We start from the raw sequence: 13,109 nt of genomic DNA, 5'->3' as shown, positions 1-13,109 counted from the left end.
CTGTTAGATGGGTTTGCACTTTCCCACTAGAGTCGATCCATGGTTCTCAGATGCTAATCTGTGGTGCTGGGCTGGTGCGACAGTCACAGTTTAATAAATCTGAATGTTTATTAAAAATACTGATTCCTGGGCATCAGCCCCAGAGAGTCAGTTGAGTAGGTCAGAAGTGGGTACCTGGAATTTGGTGTTTTTTATGAGCACCCCAGGTGATTCTGAGGCTTAGAGGTTAGTTACCGAGAATGAATTATTGTGACCCTAGCAGTTAGTTAAGTCTTTCTGGGAATAAGCCCAGAGCCAGGGCAATTATCAGAAAGACCCAGTTGGACCAGTTTGAGTCTTCTCTTTCTGCCAGAGTTTACGGGGGTCCCTGACAGTCATTGGTTGAGTTTGGATTTTTTTTTGTTTTTTTAAGTTACTATGCAGGCTGGGCTGATAAGTACCACGGAAAAACCATTCCCATCGATGGGGACTACTTCAGCTACACCCGCCATGAACCTGTGGGAGTGTGCGGGCAGGTCATCCCGGTGAGTGTTAGACTCATACTAAACAAATGAAGGTTTATCAGGAGTGCTGTGAGAGGCAGCGATCTTGGGCCGGTTCATTGCCAAGGTGGGAGGGTCTGTGGGGTGATGTTGGAAGGCGGCTTGGGCAGTGGTTGAGAACGTGGTCTTTAACAAAGCCAACCAGCACTGGCACGGGTGAGCTCTGTGACCTTGGGCAAGTCACTTACCCCCCGAGGACTTGGTTTCCTTACCGGAGAAGTGGAAGTGATAGTATGGCTGTCTTAGGGCCGCAGGGAGGACTGAATGCAGTGGTGTGGCGTGGTGCCTAGTACGGAACAGCAGGGATGCGAGTCACTAATATCATCATCCACCACCTGCCTGGTTCCTCTGTCTTAAATCTACAGTCGAGTTGTGAGGGGAGCACGAGAGGTTCAGAGAACCTGGTGTTGCTTCTGCTCTCTGGCTGCCACTTTCTGCTGCCAGTGCAGCTCTCGGCTGAGACTTCAGGAGTGGCTGTCGTTGATTGCAGTGGAACTTCCCGCTCTTGATGCAAGCATGGAAACTGGGCCCAGCCTTGGCGACTGGAAACGTGGTTGTGATGAAGGTGGCTGAGCAGACTCCACTCACTGCCCTCTATGTGGCCAACTTGATTAAGGAGGTGCGTGGCTTGCGTCCATCATGACCTCTATATGCCTTTGTAGAGGCTTGCTCTATAGGAGTGCTGATGAGGGGCCCCGTAGTGGGACGGGTATTTGTAGAGAAGGGAGTGAACCCCCCTCATCCCTGCTCATCACACTGCAGCGGAAGTGACCCGCACCACGTCTCTTCTACATTGGGTTTCATTGCAAGACCCCTCCGAAGAATGAAAACCATTCTAAGTGAGTGCCATGGGGGCAGGGGCAAAGGGCACAGGGAATCCCACAAAACAGGCTCCTTGCACCATTTGGAATTCCTGAGCAGTACCTGGTAAGACTGCTCACCTGTGTGCTGGGCAGACTGCCTCAGCTTCTGGGAGGGGATGTGTGTTCCTCTGTCCAAACCCTTTGGAGCGGGAGAACGACTCCCAGTGTCCCTGGTGTTTGCCTACAGGCCGGCTTTCCTCCTGGCGTGGTCAATATCATACCTGGATTTGGCCCCACGGCTGGGGCCGCCATTGCCTCCCATGAGGATGTGGACAAAGTGGCCTTCACAGGCTCCACTGAGGTAAGGCATCCTAGGACTTCAAGCTTGTGGTATGTTTGGCTCAAACACCCCCAGTCCTCAAAGGATGATGCGTTCAAGACTAGCCTCTGGGGGACTTTCCTGGCGGTCCAGTGGTTAGGACTCGGCGCTTTCACCGCTGTGGCCCAGGTTCAGCCCCTGGCTGGGGAACTAAGATCCCGCAAGCCGTCCAGCGCAGCTAAAATAAAGTAAAATAAGATTAGCCTCTGGGTACTGCATGAGGGTCTGCCCCGGGACTGCCTTTGAGTAGCTCAAGTGAGGGGCCCCATGTGTGCCAGCAGGGACCATCAGGGTGGAGCCCTTTGTGGATTGGTTGACACTCCAGCTGCTGTAGGGGGGTGGCCTGGCATCCCATGTGGGATAAAGAGGCCAGGACTGTCTAGACTTTATAAAGCCCAGAGCTGACTGCCTGCCCAAGGTCAAAGCACCTCGGCTGTGTCAGACTCTTTGACTGGCACTGCCCTGGCGATTAAAGAGAGTGGGCTTTAGGGAGACATGAGTTCAAATCCCAGCCTTGTCATTATGACATGAGGCAATTCACTGAGTGTCTTTGGGGGCTCCATTCATTGTGTTTAAAATGAGGATGGCAGTATCTATGCAGTACAGACAGTGGGTGTGGTGTAGTGGGGAAGATAATGTGCTTTGGAGTTAAACTAACTGTTTCAGGCAGCACTTACTTAGCTATGCGACCTTAGGCAAGTCAGCCTCCTGAAGCCTCCTTTTCCCCACCTGTAAAATAGGGATAATAACTGTGCCCACCTCCCGGGGTTGGCCTGAGTGAGATAAAGCTTATGATGTATTCAGCGAAAGTCTAGCCCAGAGTAAGTGCTCAGTGAGTGAATGAATGAATGAATGAATGAGTGAGTGCTGCTCTGTGCCAGGCCCCGGAGAGACAAAGACATATGAGATGCCTGGGGATTCCTTAGACATAATCACCTTGAAAGCAGGGACAAAATTCCTTTTTCCTATCCTTGAATTCTTGGAAGGCTTCATTGCATGACTTTAGAGAAGGCATGCTGAATAGTGTAATAAAGGTGATCTTTAAAATGATCCCCGAGGTAAAGACACCTTCAGACATTCAGTCTGTACGCAGAGATGGCGGTTGCGGGAGGGCAGAGCTGTGGCCTAGATGACATAGTCCAGGCTCTTTCTTGGCTTAGTCACCACCTAAATTAGTGCCTCAAGGGGATGTTGAGAATCTTGCAGATGGGATGGTTTCTTTCTTTTTTCTTTTTTAAATTAATTAATTTATTTTTGGCTGTGTTGGGTCTTTGTTGCTGTGCACGGGCTTTCTCTAGTTGCAGCGAGCGGGGGCTACTCTTCGTTGCAGTGTGCGGGCTTCTTATTCCCGTGGCTTCTCTTGTTGTGGAGCACGGGCTCTAGGCGCGGGCTTCAGTAGTTGTGGCACATGGGCTTAGTTGCTCCGCGGCGTGTGGGATCTTCCTGGACCAGGGCTCGTCCCCTTGTCCCCTGCACTGGCAGACAGATTCTTAACCACTGCACCACCAGGGAAGTCAGACGGGATGGTTTCTTGACTGCAGTATGTGTGTTCATTCAACAGATAAGCACAGGGGTGTCTTTGTGCCAGGCTCTTGGAATATGGAGGTGAGAAGCACCCCATCCTTGCCCTGTGCTAGGAGATACCATTTAAAACACTGTGAGAATGAGGCAGGATAGCAGGTCTGAACTGGTGCTGGATGCAGTTTGCCCAAATGTGAATTCTGATTCCACATTTACTGTGTGACTTCGGGCAAGTGACTTGACCACTCTGAGCTATAGCTCCCACATTTCTATATCAAGGGAAAGAGTCGGCCCTACCTCTGAGGTTGTTGTGAGGGTTGAACTTAATGCACACAAAACACTTAGCACAGTGTCTGGTATGTAGGTGGTGCTGAGTGTGTAGAAGCCACACAGCAATGACCCTGCTCATGTCGTTACTGTCATTGTCATCCTAGGAGCTCAGAGGATGGCCCAGTGATGGTAAGTGAATGGCCAGATTTGGTGAAATTCTCCAGGTCTCTTGTAGTCCAGCTGCTCCCTCAGGTTGTGGGGGCTTCTGTTCTGTGTGTCTGAGAACATTTGGTTTTGTTTTCCTCCGCTGAGTTTGTCTCTGTTCCTGCTTCCCTATAGGTTGGCCACCTAATCCAGACTGCTGCGGGGAACAGTAACCTCAAGAGAGTGACCCTGGAGCTAGGAGGAAAGAGTCCCAATATCATTATGTCAGATGCTGACAGTAAGTTTTCAGGGGGGAGGTCTGATATCAACCTGCCGCTAGCTCTGTATTCCGTGGTCCCACTCAGTTCCGCAATCCTCAGCATCCCTCGGTATTGGTTTCTGCCCCCAGGGCCTCAGGATGAAAGTAACACTCCTCAGCATGGCCCTCTGGCCTACACAATGTGGCCTCTCCCCCAGTCTTTCTCCTCTCTGCTCCCTGTAATCCAGCCAGGCTGGGCTACTCACTTGCACAAGCATGCAGCATGCTTTCAGATTAGACTACTTTTCCTCCATCACATCCTTCTTCCTGGTCCTGCTGAGGTGCTCCCAGATTCGTCCTCCTTGAGGGAGTCTTCCCTGATGGCCATAGGCCAGCTGCTTTGGTCCTCCAGCTGCCCTTGGCTCCATTACCACAGTGGGTGATGACCACTCTCCTTCGTGTCTTATCTGCCACTTGGTCTCCACACTCAGAGAAGGGAGCAATCGGCCCTGCCTTGTTCCCACACAGAGTCTGGCACCCAGCAGGCACGAACGCTGCTGGTAGTGTTAACGGGTTAAGGGTAGCAGCCACTGGGGCCAGGCTCCTCCTTATCCTCTTCTCATGGTTGCCTTCTGCCTCCGCAGTGGACTGGGCTGTGGAGCAGGCCCACTTCGCCCTGTTCTTCAACCAGGGCCAGTGCTGCTGTGCAGGCTCCCGGACCTTTGTGCAGGAGGACATTTACGCCAAGTTTGTGGAGCGGAGTGTTGCCCGGGCCAGGTCTCGTGTGGTCGGGAACCCCTTTGACAGCCAGACTGAGCAGGGGCCGCAGGTAAGCCCGGTGGTTGCACGCAGGTCTCAGTGTCCAGAGCCACCATGGAGAAGTGGAAAGGGCCTTGGACTCTAAATCCGGCAGGCCTGGCTTCAAGTCTCAGCTCTGCCAGGTACCAGCTGTGTGCCCTTGGGAAGCCACATCTCTCTCTGAGCCACCCTTCTCTCATCCATAAAGCCTGCCCTTCTTAACTCACAGAGTGGCCGTGAAGTGGAAATTAATCATGGAAAGCCCTTTGTAAATTACATACACATAATAAATATGAGGAATGGCTGTGAGAAAGGGAATGCATGTTTCCTGGACCTTGGCCATCCATATAAATGCATCTACCAGAAAGACACAAACATACCTGTTGTTAATCGCAGTCACGTCTGGGAGGAGGGCGGAGGGCCGTTGTAGCAGAGGGACTTCATTTCACTTTATACTCTTCTGAGCTGTTTGATTTAAAATTTAAAAAAAAATTTTTTTTTTTTTACAATGAGCATGTATTCATTTTAACTAATAAAAATATAGTCAATTATAACAGAAGGAAACACAGTGCCTCACCCCACCACATCCTGATCCTTTTTCCAGCATTGGCCTTAGACCCAGCCTGTCTTGGGCTCACTCTCCACAGGGCCCTGTGCTGGCCTCCTCCAGCCTCCTCCTCCCAGGGATGAGGAATCCACTGGGTCAGGGATGCTTCCTCCCACAAATCCCTTGCACGTGGCCCTGAGCCCACTTCTGGGGCCAACGGGGGCCTCTCTGCAGGCTTCATTGTCCTGGGGACGTCTGCGTTCCTTGTGTCTACTCCCCAGGCTCCAGTGCTGGCCAAGGCAGCCTTTTTTTTTTTAATTAATAGATTCTATTCTTTTAGAAAAATGAGCAGAAAGTACAGAGTTCCCATATATCCCCTAACCTCCCCATCCCCTAGTTTCTCCTATTATTAATATCTTGCATTGGTGTGATACATTTGTTATAATTTGATGAGCCGATATTGATATATTATAATTAAATGAAGCCTGTAGTTTACATTAGAGTTCACTCCTGGTGTTGTACATTCTGTGGGTTTTGACAAATGAATCAAGACATGTACCCATGATTACGGTATCACACAGAATAGTTTCAGTGTCCTAAAGATCTCCTGTGCTCCACCAGTTCATTCCTCCCACCCCAACCCTTGCAACCACTGATCTTTTTACTGTCTCTATAGTTTTGTCTTTTCCAGAATGTCATATAGTTGGAATCATATAGTCTGTAGCCTTTTCAGATTAGGCTTCTTCCTCTTTTCTTTCTTTTTCCCCCAGATTGCCTTCCTTTACTTAGAAGTGTACATTTAAGTTTCCTCTATGTCTTTTTGTGACTTGATGGCTCATTACTTTTCATGGCTGAATAATATGCTACTGAATGCACAGGCCACATTTTCTTTATCCATTCATCTGTTGATAGACCCTTGGGTTGTTTCTACTTTTTAGCTATTGTGAATAGTGCTGCTGTGAATCCCAGCGTCTTTTTTTCTCTCATTTTTCTTTGTGGTTTGTGGCTATATAATTATTAAGGTAATACAAATTTGTATTAAAAACTTCATAAGAAAGAGTTTAAAGTAAAAAATAAGATCCCCGTGTCCCCTTCATGTCCATCCCTCATAGGTAACCACATACACACAGAGTTACATTTTGGCATGTTTGTTTTAGCAAAAGTAGGGTCATATAGTATATATCATCCTACAAGCTTCCCCCCTCTTTCCAGAAAATCTTAGGCTGTCGTTCTGTGTCTGTCAGTGGACAGGTCTGTTGTTAATGATGCCAATATATGGGTGTGCCATATTAACCAGCTCCTCTACTGATGCATACTTGGGATTGTTTCCACTTTTTGCTTCTGTAAGATGTTCCCCAGTGACTATCCTTGTTCAGGTCCCTTTGTCACATGTAGAATAAATTCCTAGAAGATAAATAGCTGGGTCAGAGGCTATGAAATCTAATTTTTTGTCTGATATTAATAAGCCATTTGCCCAAAGAGCTGTACCAGCTTACAGTCCTTTCTCTTTTTTTTTTAAATAGAGGTGTAATTGACCTATAATGTTGTATCGGTCCTTCTAATAATGTATGAATATTACAGAGTATGCAACATACCCTTGGCATCAATGTATTTTCTTACTATTTAAAATTTTTAGTAATCTCATACTTGAAAAACAAAAACAGTAGGCTTGATATTCATTTTGATATTCATTTCTTTGAGGGCTAATGAGTTTGATGGAATCTATTCTTATGTTTTTGGCCTTGCTTATGCATGATCTGGCCCATTTCCCAGTTGGCTTCTTGCCTGTGTGGTTCTAAGCCTGAAGCTGGGAGAGGTATGGCTGTAGCATCTCTGTAACTCTGGGCTCCTTCTCCCTCAGGTGGATGAAACTCAGTTTAAGAAGATCCTTGGCTACATCAAATCTGGGAAGGAGGAGGGGGCAAAGCTGCTGTGTGGTGGAGGGGCGGCTGCTGACCGTGGCTACTTCATCCAGCCCACCGTGTTTGGAGACGTGCAGGATGGCATGACCATCGCAAAGGAGGAGGTTAGTATGGGTCCAGCGCTCGAGGGAATGTTCCTAGGAGGAGAAGCAGACAGTTGAGTCCAGCATCTTGACCCAGGACCCATCCGCTGGCCTTGGGCCAAATCCTGGCTCTATGCATAAGACAAATGATTTGCAATTCACTTCTGATCTTGCGCCTCTCCTCTTCAGCCTCTTATGGCTGCCAGTGGTTGGGGAGAACGTCTGAATTCCCCAGCAGAGCCTACAGGTCCTTTGTGTTCTGGTTCCTGCGAGCTGTGAGTTAAGGAATGACTCTTCCCGGCCCTTCTCATGGCCTTCATGTAAGCAGACACTGGACTAGATCAAAGGGCTGACTTCCCCACATGGCGAGAGTCCCTTGATCTTCTCTCCCCCTTGGCACTGATTACGAATGTAGGGCAGCAGCTCCATCTCATTCATTCGTTCATGTCACAATTTTTTTTTTTAACATCTTTATTGGAGTATAATTGCTTTACAATGGTGTGTTAGTTTCTGCTTTATAACAAAGTGAATCAGCTATACGTATACATATATCCCCATATCCCTTCCCACAAATAATTTTTGAATTCCTACTATGTGCAAGGTGCTCTACAGACACTGGAGATCCAGGGGTATCCGACATGTGTACTCTGCCCTTGTGGATTCAGACTCACTCCACTTCCCCCAGCAGGATGAAGCCCTCTAGCAGCCCTATGCAGGGAAAGCATTATACTGCCACCCCCTTTCATGGATAATTCAAAATAAAATAATATTAAAATGCAAAATCAGGGTAAGAGAGTACAACAGAGTTCTGCCTCTTTTCCCATCATGACTACTTTGATGCTATTTTTTTTTTTTAAATCTTGATGGAAATGGAAAATATCCATTTTCTAGAAGGGCAGGGGCTGCCTTTGCCTTGCTAGTGCCCAAAGTGCAAGGTGCCCCGTCTCGCAGTCCTCGCTCCAACCATGATGGGCTCCTGGCAGTCTTCTCGCACCTCCGTCTTGACACTCTCCACCCCGTCCTAGCATCAGTCATTTCTTCAAGAAGTCCTAGCTCCTTTAGTGGAGAGTGGGATGTTGTAAGAATGGGTGCTGCGTGTGCCGGTGTCTGGAACTCCATTTCCCTCCTCCCTGCTCCTCACCCTCACTCTGGTTCGGCCAGTTTCTGCTTGTGTGGTGTCACAGCTTGACTGTCACCTCTCGAGGCCTTCCCTGATCCCCTGCCTCCCACCACTCAGGCCAGGTAGCTCCTCTGGGCTCCCACCACTTGTCACGGTCACATGCCAGTCACTTGATTTCATCAGGATCTGTTCCCCGGGGTCTCTCCCCTGATAGGGCTGAGAGCAGCCACACCCCAACTGCAACAAGCACACCTAGCTCCCACGTTTTGGTTTCTAAAGCCCACTAAAGCCAACTAAAAGGAACCAGGATGCCTTGAAGAAATGGCTCAGAAATAGGGCAGGGAAAGTATAAGATAAACTCAGAACATCTTGAGATCAGAACATCTTGAGATCAGAGACCCTATTTTTTTCATAGCTTTTTCTTCAGCATCTAGTGTGTGCCTTGCTGAATGACTGACTGAAATTCTTTGAAACTAAATCTCCATGTGACCTGTCAGTGCAAGCCCCAACCTCACAGGACTGTTTAGAAATAAGATAAGGTATGTAAGGTCCGTGGCACACAGAAGGTAACCAGTCCCCTTAGCTTCCTTCCCTTTGTATTCCAGTGAGTGTGGGAGCTGTCTTCTCCCTCTGGAACTGTTAGGGTGTGTCTGGGGGCTTGTTACCACACCTGGAATCATATGCTCAGCGCTGTGGAAAGCTGGGTAACAGGTGGTTCCGTGTCTGCCCCACCCACCCATTGTGCTCTCCAACCCCAGATCTTTGGGCCAGTGATGCAGATTCTGAAGTTCAAGACCATAGAGGAAGTCGTTGAGAGAGCCAACAATTCCAAGTATGGGCTGGCTGCAGCTGTCTTCACAAAGGACTTGGACAAGGCCAATTATCTGTCCCAAGCCCTCCAGGCTGGCACCGTGTGGTAAGTGCCTCCCAGCAGCCTCACGCAACCCAGGTAGAGATCCCCAAGCCAGGGTCTTTTGGAATCCACTACTCACATCCCAGAATTGGGGTGCCAGGCTTATGTCCTCCTGGGTCAGGGTGTGGTATAGCAGATAGGGATGTCCTTCCCCCTCTCCTCCAGATTAAACTTCCCTCCAGTGCATATGCCCGTGCAGCTGTTCTTGGGCAAGCAGATGGATGGCTGGGGTTCCTTACCAAGCTGTAACAAGAGCAGGAGACCAGAGCTGAGGGCCCACATCTATGTAAACACTGGTCTTAAAAGCTTAGCACCTATGGCACACCCACTAGGATGGCTGTAATTTATTTATTTTTAATTAAAAAAAATTATTTTATTTTTGGCTGTGTTGGGTCTTCGTTGCTGCACGTGGGCTTTTCTCCGGTTGCGGCGAGTGGGGGCTACTCTTTGTTGTGGTGCGCGGGCTTCTGATTGCGGTGGCTTCTCTTGTTGTGAAGCACGGGCTCTAGGCATGGGGGCTTCAGTAGTTGTGGCTCGCGGGCTCTAGAGCTCAGGCTCAGCAGTTGTGGCGCACGGGCTTAGTTGCTCTGTGGCATGTGGGATCTTCCTGGATCAGGGCTTGAAGCTGTGTCTCCTGCACTGGCAGGCGGATTCTTAACCACTGCGCCACCAGGGAAGCCCCGATGGCTGTCATTTAAAAAACAGAAAATACTAGGTGTTGGTTAGGATGTGGAGAAACTGGAACCCTTACACGTTGCTGGTGGGAATGTAAAATGTTGCAGCCACTAGAAAAGTCTGGCAGTTCTCAATAAGTTAAACATAGAATTATCATAGGACCCAGCAATTCCACTCCTGGGTACATACCCAAGAGAAAAAAAACATACATCCACACAAAAAAGTGTATCCGAATGTTCACAGATTATTCACAGTAGTCAAAAGGTGGAAACAACCTAAATGTCCATCAACTGATGAATGGATACACAAAATGTGGTTTATCTGTGCAATGGAATATTCAGCCATAAAAAGGAATGAAGTACTGATAACCTGCTATAACATGGAAAACCTAATACTAAATGAGATAAGCCAGATACAGAAGGTCACATATTATATGATTCCATTATATGACATGTCCAGAATAGGCAAATCCATAGAGAGAGAAAGTAGATTAGGGGCTGCCAGAGGCTGGAGGAGGGGGGAAATGGGGAGTAACTGCTTACTGGGTATAGGGTTTCTTTCTGGGGTGATAAATGTTCTGGAATTATATAGAGGTAATGGTTGCACAACATTGTGAATATATTATAAAGCACTGAATATACTATAAAGCACCTTTAAAGTGGTGAGTTTTAAATTCAGTTAAAGTTTAATAATTTAAAAAAATTGCCCCCAAAAGCTTAATACCCAATTAGCAAAAATGATTCATTAAAATGGAAAGCTAGCATGTGCTGCACCCTGTTATTGACATCCATGTGTGCCCACATCATGAGGGATGAGATGACTTACGGCTTTATTTCAGGCGGCCTGCTTTTGACTTCTATATAGCTAGCTATTAGTAGGGTTTTACCCATCCATTTTTCTCAATAAAATTTTAGAACAATACAGGAGGTCCGAGGGGTATGATACTTATCCTCCACCCCAAGAATTACTTCTGAAATCTCATCTTAAATTATAGGGTCAACTGCTATGATGTGTTTGGGGCCCAGTCACCGTTTGGTGGCTACAAGCTGTCTGGGAGCGGCCGGGAGCTGGGAGAGTATGGGCTGCAGGCATACACTGAAGTGAAAACTGTGAGTATGGGCACCTTCTCAACCCTCTCCCTCATGCTGGGGTCCATCAGTATTGACTGCTAGTTTCTTGTTTTAAGCCATGGAAGCTACCAAAGAGGGTAAAGACCCAGTCTCTGCTGTGTCTCATGAGGAATAAGTAGGAACTTGACCACCACTATGCCTACACAGTCCTTTGCTGGGCTTTGTTATACACTGAGTTCTTTAAAACCTGAGAGGAGGCAAAGATCCCAGTGGGCTGAAGCAGCGAGGAAAAACTTCTAATAAGAATCAAGCTACGAGGCATTAGATATCAAGGGGCATATCCTTTGCATCTGCAATCCTGAAGAACTAATCAGAAATAGAAAGAAAGCTTTATTTCCATAAATAGCCATCACAGCATTCTCCAACAGGGAAAAATCAGATGTAACCTAAATGCCCAATAAATTATGGAATATTAAGTAGCTGTTAAAGTATTTTTGTAGGATATTTGGTATAAAAAATGCTTATCCTTTAAAGTAAAAAAGCAGGATACAAAGTGATATATGCAGTATACGCCCAACTTTAAAACAGTATTTGCTCATATACAGATACTCAGATATCTTTATCAATATGAAAAATGACAGGAAAGAAAGATACTAAAGTAAAAATGATTTTCTGTCTACAATGAATACTAATTATAATTTAACCAGGACACATACTCACAAATGATATTTTAAGAAAAGAGAAATGGGCACAGGGCAAGCAAACCAGCCTGGGGGTGGGGGGCGGCGATGGGAGCAGGATGAAAAAGGGGGAACAGAGTAAACAGCGGTCTTCATTCAGTATATACTATATAGTATGAAACTCTAATAAGATACAATGTAAGTTCTCAAGAAGATCACTGGAATAAAGTAAACATGTTTACTTGTTTATTGAAATGTTTCTATTATATACAAGAGGTGAGACCCAGATTTGATATTGACATTGAGATGTCATGAGCCTATAACTCTTCATCAAAACAATAGTTACGAAGGAGATTACTTAGGTATGGAGTGAGGGAGGAGGGAGGCCTAGGACTGAGCCCCAAGGAACTGCAGTATTTAAGGATTGACTGGAGGGCAGTGGAAGAGCCTGAAAAGGAAAGGCTTGAGTTGAGGTGATTTGTGGAGGAATCCAACTGTAAGCTGCGAATGCTGGAGCCCTCAGGAAATGAGATGTTGGGGAGAACTCGAGAAGGCTTTTGAAGAAATGACAGGACTTGATGGCTTAGGAGGGTTAGAGGATGTGGGTGAAGGGGGCAAAGCTGATTCAGCCCAGTATCCACTGTGCTTGGTGCTCATGATAAAGAGTCCTGTTAAAAAAAAAAAAAAAAAAAAAAAAGTCCTGTATTTTGAGCTTTAGGAACTTGAATGATAACACTAACAAAAATAGGGGTTTAAAAAAAATAGGGATTTTTGTTAGTGTTATCTTTCACTAACAAAAATGACCGTTGCATGCTAAAGGTCTCAGAAGTCAAGTTTGCAAGGGGGACTGATGAGAAAATTTCTTTTTATTTTTACTGAAAGTTTACTTTGTGCCAGAATCTGTGCTAGACTGTCTTATGTATGTTATATCATTTAATGCTCACAACAACCCCATGAAGGAGATACTGCTGTTATCCCATTTTACAGATGAGGGGATGAGTCACACAGAGGTGAAGCACTTGCCCAGTAGTGGGGAAAGATGGGATTCCACCCCATACCCATCTGAGTCTGGAACCTTCCCCCTAACACACTGAGACACCTGTGAGCTTGAGCACATTATCTTTTCCTGGCTCTGATACTTGTGGAGGAACATATGGATCTCGGTCAGGGTCTCTCAGCCTTGGAACTGTGGACACTTGGGGTTGGATAATTCTTTGTGGTGGGGCTGTCATGTGCAGCGTAGGATGTTGAGCAGCATCCCTGACTTTTGCCCATTAGATGCCTGTAGCAACCCTCGCCCCAACTGGGACAATCAGAAATGTCTCCAGACATTGCCCATTGTTCTCTGGGGGGCACAGCTGCCCCTGGTTGAGAATGACTAGG

The 13,109-nt window shown here is 47.0% G+C and overlaps 1 protein-coding gene across 2 annotated transcripts in view; it reads left to right on the top strand.

Annotated features, from left to right (window-relative positions):
- Nucleotides 1–13,109, top strand: part of ALDH2 (aldehyde dehydrogenase 2 family member) — a 33,091-nt gene that overhangs the window by 15,919 nt on the left and 4,063 nt on the right. Inside the window, exons 5-12 of one of the 2 annotated variants that reach the window (XM_081253198.1) lie at nt 413–524; nt 1,033–1,161; nt 1,593–1,706; nt 3,855–3,957; nt 4,563–4,747; nt 7,125–7,289; nt 9,147–9,304; nt 10,971–11,085. In XM_081253198.1, the coding sequence (XP_081109324.1) occupies nt 413–524; nt 1,033–1,161; nt 1,593–1,706; nt 3,855–3,957; nt 4,563–4,747; nt 7,125–7,289; nt 9,147–9,304; nt 10,971–11,085 (1,081 nt within the window). Of the gene's footprint in view, nt 1–412; nt 525–1,032; nt 1,162–1,592; nt 1,707–3,854; nt 3,958–4,562; nt 4,748–7,124; nt 7,290–9,146; nt 9,305–10,970; nt 11,164–13,109 lie in introns of those variants that run through there. The other variant, XM_081253197.1, reaches the window with a different exon arrangement.

Source organism: Mesoplodon bidens, assembly GCF_964165515.1.
Source record: "Mesoplodon bidens genome assembly, chromosome: 13".
Classification (NCBI taxonomy): Eukaryota; Metazoa; Chordata; class Mammalia; order Artiodactyla; family Ziphiidae; genus Mesoplodon; species Mesoplodon bidens.
This window is presented reverse-complemented; position numbering and strand designations above follow the sequence as displayed.